At 44.7% G+C, this 9862-nt stretch overlaps 1 protein-coding gene across 1 annotated transcript; it reads right to left on the bottom strand.

The window, feature by feature from the left end:
* Positions 1-312: 312 nt before the first annotated feature.
* CDCA4 (cell division cycle associated 4) lies at positions 313-7688 on the bottom strand. Its single transcript, XM_018082817.2, is given in 6 exon segments — positions 313-2318; positions 2469-2482; positions 2485-2574; positions 2577-2745; positions 4592-4672; positions 7286-7688. Coding segments are annotated over 5 exon segments (1068 nt in total). The 5' UTR covers positions 4631-4672; positions 7286-7688; the 3' UTR covers positions 313-1562.
* Positions 7689-9862: the final 2174 nt, after the last annotated feature.

Here is a 9862-nt window from a genome sequence, read left to right on the forward strand (position 1 = left end):
ACAGCAAGGTTTTCTCTTCATGTTCAGCAACTTGCTTGGTTCAGATCTACAGAAAACAACCGAGTCACTGGCAGATGTCTCCCCTGGCAGAGCCAGCACTAACACATTCCAGAAACCAGTCCATCTTTTCCCTTTTTCTGCTCCCTGCTAGCTTGGGGCTTTTTCCCCAGCAGCAGCTTGTGATGGCAAACATTTGTTATTTTGTAACAAAACCATACTTGAATTATTCCTTTCCCCTAAAAAAGCCTCATAGGAAGAAGTCTTATTATATACATTCTAAACTGAGTGTGAAGAAAAGACCACCATCCCATGTTGTATTATCTTTTGTTATTATAAAAAAAAAAAGCCAAGAGGAAACCCTTGGTAAGAGTGGAGCATATTAATTATGACAAGACATCATGACATACCAGTGAGATTTAAAGGCCGCTAATAACACTTTTTGTAGTAATTAGTGCAAGATAGTTATCCCATATAAACAAATATTTGATGGTAGACTTCAGTGATAAACAATTCACTTGATGACATTTACATATAAATACACATAAATAAAAACCTACGTAATTTAGGTTTGTAGTTAACAAAAAGTATGGTCTGAAATGAATTAAATGTAATTGTATCTAGCTGGATCAAAGCTCTTCCTATAATGATACTCAAGTATGCGGGGTATGAAAAGCATAAATGTACAATTCTCAATTTAGTAAAGTACTACTCTATAAAACAGAATAATGAAAACAGCTCTTACATTTTAATGTAAAGTATAAAATCGTATATTTACATTTACATACACTTTACTGAACTACATTAGGTAGCTCATGGTAAAAAAACATCCCTTTTTGAAAATCTTGCAAAAAATACATCAACTGCAGATATGATCAAAAGTTACTAAGTTAGCAGCTGACATAACATCTGTAGTAAAAATATATTTTAGGAAAATACCTGGAAAGATCTAAACACCAGTAAACACTTTAAAACTATTTGTGAAGTAAAAATTGTAGCAAAACCCAGAAGAAGCTAGCAAGGGTAACAGGAACTATTGCATACTGCTCTTTAAGAGCCATGTAGAGACTTAGAACAGAAGCAGCAGATATGGTAGGAGTTTTGTGGCTAACACACCACAAAGTGGAAACCGGAGGAAAATAGGAAACCAGTTATCCAACTTCTCTCTCGGTTTATTATCATTTTTATGGGGAGAAGTATAAGAAGATGACAGAGTTCCTCTCACTGAGCTTATCCTCCATCAAAGGCTAAAACAAATTGGTAAAAGGAACCCAATTTCAAGAGCCTCGGACCCCAAACTTAGAAACATTTACCGTATGTACTTACAGTTCAGTGGACGATAAATCAGATTATTACACTACAAGTTGCAGGTTAACTTTAAGAGTTAACACTATTTTGCAATATGAAGTGCTTCTTAATATATATATCTATATAATATATAGATATTTGTAAAATACTCGTGCAGATTTGATAGAACAAACTATGGAGTCTTTTCTTCCCATTAACATTAAACTCTCAAGTCTTTTCTTCGCATTAACAGACCTTTACCTCCTACACAAGGAGTTTCAGGATTCAACAAGGATTTCCACAATATGATCAAGCTCATTAAGATCAGATTTACAATTAGAGTTAGAAGCTGTATTTGTTGGAGAAGAAAATGTTTCAAGCCCATCACAATGTCCCATTTTTGTGTTGCTCATCATGCCTGTTAACATAGTATCAAGATCATAGTAAGAATTGTCAACTTCTGAAAACAGATCTTCAACCGAATTAGGACTTTTATTCTCCAGTGTCTCAAATATTTGATCTAAAGATTTCTGAAAGTTTCCTTTATTTTCTTGTGGATTCTCCATTTCCCACACGTTGCTCTGCAGGTTTCTCGGAGCTTGCACTGAAGAGGCTGTTGACATAGTTTCTGAACTATCTTGTCCCTCGTCACCCTCAAAGTCTTTACTCAAAGTACCATAGCCTGGAACATGCTTTCCCTCAGCTTGTTCCCTAGATGAACGACAGAGGATATCTGTTGAAACAAGACGATCCAGGGATGTCTGCCCTGTACTCTGTGTATTTATCATCTGCCAAGTCCCATCCTGAGTCATTTCCTCTTGGATCTGACGTACCGTGTTGGCTATAAGTACCGAACGACAGAGGTTGGGTTCAACCAGCATGTGACACAGCTGAAGTTTAACCAAGGACATATCTAAAAGTGACTGCCTCTGAAGATTATAGGAAGGAATAGCCTTAATACCAGCCAGAGTCCCTTCAATATCTTCTTCACCATCAAAACATTTTCTCTTTAGTCCTCGAACAAACATTGTGTCCTGTTAAAAAAAACAAACAAATCTTGTACAACGTCAACAGCTCAGGAGGGAGGGGAGAAGCAAAAAAAGACTAAAAAACAGAACAGCAAATTTTAATCTTAAATTTAAAAAGCAAATTCTTTAAAGATAGAAACATCAGAATTGTCATACCAGGTTATAGAAAGCCAGTGTGGTACAACATGGGTCAGGAACATATGGACTGGGTCCCAAAGACGGCATTCAGGAACCAGGGGTGAGCAGGTCCACAAGGCATGGCATTGGAGAGAGGCAGGGGCTCCCAGCTCCTGGCTCCCATGAAGCTCCACACTTGATGGAAGTCAGGAGCCGCTGCTTCGCACAGAAGCAAACATCTCAATGGCTGTATTTCACCTACTGGAGAGGCAGTGTCTCCTCGCTCCTCCCGAGTTTCTACTGGCATGCTTAACCTCTAATTTTGGAAATAAAAATACAACCTGGCACACCATCTTTAAAAGATCTGACCCCTCCAGAATATTAACATGCCTAACAAAGCAACATGAAAGAAAATACTACGGGCAGCATTTGTGAAAAGATTAGCTTATTTTGGCTACACAGAGAGTAGTATCTAGATTTGTTCCATGTAACTTGAGACATTCAGCTGAGGTGCCCAAAGCAGTCCTTCTGGTTCCCTTACTCAGGTGAGGAGGTGAACTGCATAATTCCAATAAGAATTGTGCAAGTCCAATAAGGATAGTAACAGTCATCCTCCATATGGGCTACTATACTCCTTTCCCAGTTGACTTAAGACAGCAAAATTCCTGTATTCCTAGTTTAGGTTCACCAGCTAAAAATACACAGGCTGCATGCAGGCTTCTCATTATTCACATCTAAAAGTCACTTGCTGAACTTTCCAAGGTGTGCCTCTCAAGTACCAGCCTCAGCTCTTCTGAATTGCACTATTTTTGACAACAGTGCCTCATGCAAATATTGCAGCTGATCCTTGGAATACAAAGTAGCTTTTTTTTTTAATGCAGTAGGTATAATTTCTTCTAGTCTTATAAAAAAATCAGGCTGCAAATGAAAGCTGGTATCTGATCTTTCCATTTATGCTTCTTCGTTACTTCCCTTCTAAGTCTTCTGTCCTTAAAATTCCTGTTTGTCCAATATCTGGGGATTTTTTTTTAATGCAGTAACCCAAACAAAACACAGTTTTTCAACTAAAAGCTGATAAAACCAAAATACTATTGCAGTGTCTTTCTATATAATTTCCCATTTCCCTTGGTAAGCCCTAAACTCTACCTTGCTTTTCTGGTTGCTACAGTATATTCCATGTATTTTCTGAGAGCTCTCTCTCAGCTTTTCAGAGTCACTAAAAATCCACCAAAGGGCAACAACACTGTTCTTTTCAAAATACATTACATGCTTATCTACTGTGAAAACCTGGAGATAGCACAGTAGCGAGATAAACACTTGGTTTGACTCCGTACAACACTTCTTACATTGCTGTACGTATCCATGAAATAACCTTTTTTGGGATTTGCTGACTCTTAAAAGACTCCTTTCCACTGAAGGTACAAAACTCTTTAGAAATCTTAATGTGCAGAGACTACAACATAGAAGACATGAACTTGGTCTTATGGTTATTTTTCATTATTTCTTAAAAAGTTATCCATGGAATAACAATATATTAAACACTTTAGAAGTTTCTTTAAAAATTTTATCCTGTAACCTAACATATTTGCATAACTCTCATTAAATATAACCCATGTTTCTGCCTGACAGTGCCTTTTCCAGATTTTTAGACATTCCTGCAAACTTCCTATCAGAGGATATCCTATTTATGTACAGCCACTCACCCTCTCCTCCATGTGAAACAACCTCTAGAAAGATCTTTTGGGACTATTAACAAACCATGTCATCAAACATTAAACACTGTGCAGAGTTTGCAGTTTCTTTTATTTCAACTTATATTCTTGTGAAGAGTAATTAAAACTTCAATTGAATGTTAACCTGGTTTACATACACCTAATGTTTGGCATTTAAATGCCTTCGAAGGCACACCAACAGAAAACAGAACACAGCAGAAAACTTGAAAACCTCAATACATCACTCACACACTTGGGCATGTAGGAGCAGAGGAAAAATGTTTATGGATTCTTAAAGGTAAACCTTTCACAGCATTCACTGGGGGTTTTTTATAACACTTGCTTCCAATTAGTGTCTTACACCATAAAGCCAGCTCTTTGTCACCCTGTTCTTGCAACTGCACAAAATACTGTGTTATGGTTTAATTTAAGAAACAAAAAATGACATACCAGTAACTGTGTTTGATGTAGTCCTTCCTCTTCTCCCATGCTACTGAGCAAGAGTCCATACAGCAAAAGTGAGAGCACCACCTACCAAGTATGGGGAAGTAGGATGTCAGGCAAGGACAGGAGATGAAGAACAAAATAGTTTTGCTTTGATATCTCTATCCTCATGTCATTCCTACAAACTCAAATAGTACTATTAAACCCAATTCACAGCTAGAACACAAATTTGGCCAACAATACACCCAAAATCTGCAGCAGAAGGAAACTGCCAGTTTAATTCCAAGTCCTAGGCTATTACCCTGACCTTTGGACCAGCCTCTCCCTTATCCCTACGCCTTTTGCCATTTAAAGAGCAAACAAAATCTTCAGCGCTCATCTGAAACACTGAAGTGAGCACAAAAGCTACTGAAAGCAAGTTACTTTTGTTACAAAATGATACATTTTTCACCTTGCTGTACAAAGCCGTGCATATCTCTGCAGCATCTAGAGAAAAAGAGCAGGCAGGCACAAACCCAAAACTGAAACACAGCTAAACCAGAGAGAATTTTCCTTTACCACCACAGAAACTTTATGACTAAGATTTACTTTGCAAGATGACAATAATGAAAGTAATGACAGCAACGAAATTGTTTTAACTATAAAGGCTGAGTTTTTAAAACACATTTAAGGCAAAATAAGATTTTATATATCAAACACAACTTCCAATCATATGCAACAATTCCCTTAATTACTGAATCCAAAAAGAATGCTGTTTCAACAGGCTACAAAAACTTTTATGATAAACTATGAAAACAATTCAGATACTTTTCTAGACATGTCTGTACAATACAAGACAGTTCCGTGTCTGCAACTGAAATGCATACCTAGAAAAGAAACAAGTAAAGAGGATGCACATGGATATCCCCTCTTGTTTTCTACTATGGGTAGTAACAAACAATTTTTCAAGGGTGTTTGCTCTCAATATTGGGAGGGAAGAAGGTGGCCGACAAAGGACTTGCGGGTGGGGGTGTAGAAAACATGTTTTTCCTCAAGAAGCTGCATAGTCATTAAAATACCACAATGGAAAAAAAACCCCACCTTTAAACATTCTCAAGCCAAAATCCTTTGACTTGACCCCAAATATTCAGATTAAATGCTGTTATATCATGGAAACTGTATTTCAACCAACTCATAGTTTCATTCTCTTTTATGGACTGAGCCCACAGCAACATTCAAAATAGTGTCTCAAGGCATCTAAACTACAACTTCAGTCAGACACCACAGTATCAAAACAATAAACTGTTTTTTATTTCTGGCAAACACTTTATGACACTATAAAATGTCAGAAGTTTTTGCTCCCCAGGTATACTTTCAAAACACTCTATAAATAAAAAATTATCTCTTTGAGAGCCTGTATATGGTAACCATTTGAATCCCAAAATTTCTGCTTTCCTGTAGGGTAGTTGACATGGGCATAGACTTTGTTTAAAAAAAAAAACCACCCAAACAAAAAACCACCCCACAATAACTACAGGTAAAAACAGTGCAGTCACGAGAAAAACAAACTGGAATATTTTCTGGTGCTATTTGGTTTATCTGACAATTTTCGGGGAACAGGTTTTGGCCGTTCGCCTCCCAGAATAGCGGACCAATACAGGAGGGGACAGTTGAAGGAGCTCTTGGTAAAAGAGCCATTACCACGTTGACAAACTAAATGACAGGGGATGCTGGCAGACCAGTCCAGTCTGTAACCTATTTACATACTAAAGAAGGAAAGTTTTCCCATGCAATATAATAATGGGCATGTGATTCCAGGTTCTTCCCTAGAGCAACTGCCAAACCACGTGGACCTCTGTTAGTATAAACTTATGAGAGTATGTCCATCACAGCAATAATTTCTTTTGGTTCTGTTAACTGGCATACATATGTGCACCAGAACCCAAGTTCTCTGTAAAAGCACATTAACTTCATAGCCATTATCAGATGCAATTAAAACCTTGCACATAAATGACCTCCCGCAGGCTTCTCTGCGCTGTCTCCAACAAGCACTCATCTCAAGAGAATGCTGAATTTAAAACTTAATTAATTAAAATCTCAGTACGTTTTCCTATTGATTTATGTATTAAGGTACTCAAAAAGGCATTATCCATTGTGTAAAGACTGCTCCTGCTTCAGAGTCAAGGTGTTCAAAATCCCCCAATAATTTCAAGCATCTGCCTCTGCCCAAGAGACAATGTCTGGACTAGTTACATCATCTCCCATCTTCCACTGCTATCCCAGTGTTATGAGCTCAAACTTGGTGTGTTAAACTAGACCTCTGTTTGAAACAGCTATTAAAAAAAAAAAAAAAGCTGTCAAGGAGACAACAGCCAGCTGCAGAATAACACACCAGGAAAAAGGAATTTTGGTGTTTGCTTTGTTTTTAATAGTAGCACAGGGAGCACAGTATTATGTAATTCATTACAAGTTTTGGTTTTAGGATTGACAAATTCCCAGTCTGCTTTACAAATAAGGTGCTTGAAATCTGATCCGACTCTTACTGGAGCATCAACTTAAGGCATTCCAGATTCACACTCAATTCAGACTCATATAGGGATATGCTGCCAAAGATACAGTTAAGTACTGAAGGGGAAAAGCTGCTTCCCGTTAGTTGGGGTAACAGAGAAGACAGGGAATTTTAGCAGTGCTCATTTTTAGGAGAAAGCAGACAAGACCTACCTAGGCCAGTGCTGGAGGTTCAGTGAAGCACAGTCTGCCTTCTGTACAGCTTTAAGTACAGTGATGATGGCTAGCAAGGGAAGACAAGAAGGGGCTGTATCTCCCCTCTACCACTCTAATCCTCTCCACTCCAACACTGGCTTTTCTAAGAACCGTGGGAAGAAACCAAAGCTCTGTGTAATGGTGAAAAAGAGACAGAAAGAGAGCTACTACTCCTCTTTACACACGCACGTGGGCGCATATGGTGGTGTCGAGTTATAAGGTGGGATGCAGACACAGCAGAGGGCTAGCAGGGCTAGAAACATCCCTATTCGGACCGGGACAAAGGACCCTGTAAAGCTCTGGGGTCTGGTCCACCCCCGGGGCGTAGGGGGCTGGCTAGCAGGCACCTCTTCGGGGCACGAGGGATTCGCGAAGGGGCTCCAACTCCCGAGGAAGGGCAGGGTGGGCAGCTGGGGCAAGAGCTCGCGGAAACATAGACGGGGCCGGGGTGCGCCGAGCGAGGGAGCTCGGAAGCCGGGGGAGAGGCGGGAACGGCGGCGGGGAGCCGAAGGGGAAGCTGCCAGGCGGTGGGAGGGCAGTAGGGGGGCCGGGGTGGAGGGCGGGGGCGACGCGGAAAGCGCCGGCTGGGACGGGGGGACCAGCGGGAGGACCAGGAAAGGGGAAACGGGGAAGCGGGGAAACGCGGGAGCGGGGCTCTTGTCCCGCCTGCCCCGGCCCCTCAGCGCGCCGTTGCGGTTACATCATCGCGCGCGCTCGTCGCCGCCATTCTTGAAATCGGCTTGAACCCCTCCGGGGCTTCCGCGGCAGCTAGCCCCCAAGGGCCCGACCAGCCGCGCCCACCGTGACTCCCTCACAGGCCCTCGGCCGCCTGCTGTCGCCGCCGCTCGCGCAGGAACCTCCACCCCGTCTCCGCCTCAACCGCCCGTTTCCGCCGCCTGAGGACGGGCGGGGCCACCCAGCCGCGCCTCCCACCGCCCGCCAATTCTTATTGTCCCAAACCCCAAAAAGGACCGGCGGCCTGTGGGGCGGGCCTCCCGCGCACGCCCCACAGGTGCCGGTAGCGACCGCTGCTATGCTGCCCGCCAAGCCTAACGCAGCCGCCGCTTGAGCCGCTGCCGCTTGGCCATAGACGTTGTCCGCGCCCGGGCTTCCGCCCCCGGAGGCGCGTGGCGTTGCATGGCGGCCGGGCCCTGCCTTACGGCTCTGAGAGGCTGAGGGAAGGCGGGGGCGGGGGCGAGGCGGGGCGCGCCGATTTCAAACGGCGGCCAAGGGCCCCGCGGCGTGTCTGGGCTCTCGGCCACGGGCTCCGGCGGGAACAGGTTCAGACCTGGCCGTGCTGCAGCCCGCGGGGAGCCGCGGGAGGGGGGCGTTGGCGGCCCCGGCGCTCCCCGCCGTCAGGCGCCGCTTCCCCTTCAGGGCTGGGGAGCCCCCGGCGCTGCTCCCCGCCGAGATGTCAGGGGGGCCTCAGGACTCCATCAGCAAGGCCTGTGGCGTTTCCTGTTCGGGCCCGGTCGCTCGGCCTCAGGTCTCAGTCAAGCCGGGAACCCGCGTCCTTGGGGAGGGGGTGACGCCTCGCACACCGCGGGGAGCCGCTGTCCGAACACCAGCCCGGGTGGCCAAGAAGGCCCCTGGCATCCTGGCTTGTATCAAAAATAGTGTGGCCAGCAGGACAAGGGCAACGTTCATCTCTCTGTCCACTTCTGGTTCCCTCTGTCCAGGAAGGACATTGAGGTACTGGAGCAGGCCCAGAGAAGGGCAATGGAGCTGTTGAAGGGTCTGGAGCACAAGTCTTAGGAGGAGCAGCTGAGGAGGCTGGGGGGTGTTTAGCATGCGGAAAAGGAGGCTCTGGGGTGACCTTATCACTCTACAACTTCCTGACAGGAGATTGTACCTGGGTAGGGGTCGGTCTTTTCTCCCGTGTAAGCAGTGACAGCATGAGAGGACATAGCCTTAAACTGTGCTAGTGGAGGTTTCGATTGGACATTGGGAATAATCTCTTCACATCAAGAGTGATTAGACACTGGAACAGGCTGCCCAGGGAGAGTCATGTCCCCGAAAGTGTTTAAGGAAATACTGGACACGGCACTTAGCGCCAGGTCTGTTTGACATGGTGGTGTTTGGTCATAGGTTGGTCTCGAGGATCTGTGAGGTCTTTTCCAACCTAATCGCTTCTGTGATTCTGTCCCCAGAGCTGCCGCTGCCCCGCTGCGCTCACGCAACCCGCCCCCTATCCTCTGCCTTATCGGCCGCTCGTTCTCAGCCATTATAAGACACACCTAGCCCGTTGTTCAGCTCCTGCACCACTCTGGTCCAACTCCACTCTGGCTAGCCCCAGCACAGTTGCCTCTGTCGCTCTCCCGGCCAGAGCAGCTACGTGCCGGGACTGCCCTCCAGAGCTGCCAGAGGAAGGAGGGGGGCTGGCCCAGGCCTGCAGGGCTGCCGCAGAGGCGGCAGCTGCCGCCTCCCGCCCCCGGGGCGCGGCGGGGAGGCGAGGGAATGGAGAAAGGGTGGGATAGACAGCGGGAGCGGGGACATCAGCGAGGCTTTGGAGCTGAGGTCTCGTAGAAAAGGCTG

This window comes from Manacus vitellinus, unplaced genomic scaffold (genome assembly GCF_001715985.3).
Source record: "Manacus vitellinus isolate BGI_N305 unplaced genomic scaffold, ASM171598v3 scaffold_6_pilon, whole genome shotgun sequence".
Lineage (NCBI taxonomy): Eukaryota > Metazoa > Chordata > Aves > Passeriformes > Pipridae > Manacus > Manacus vitellinus.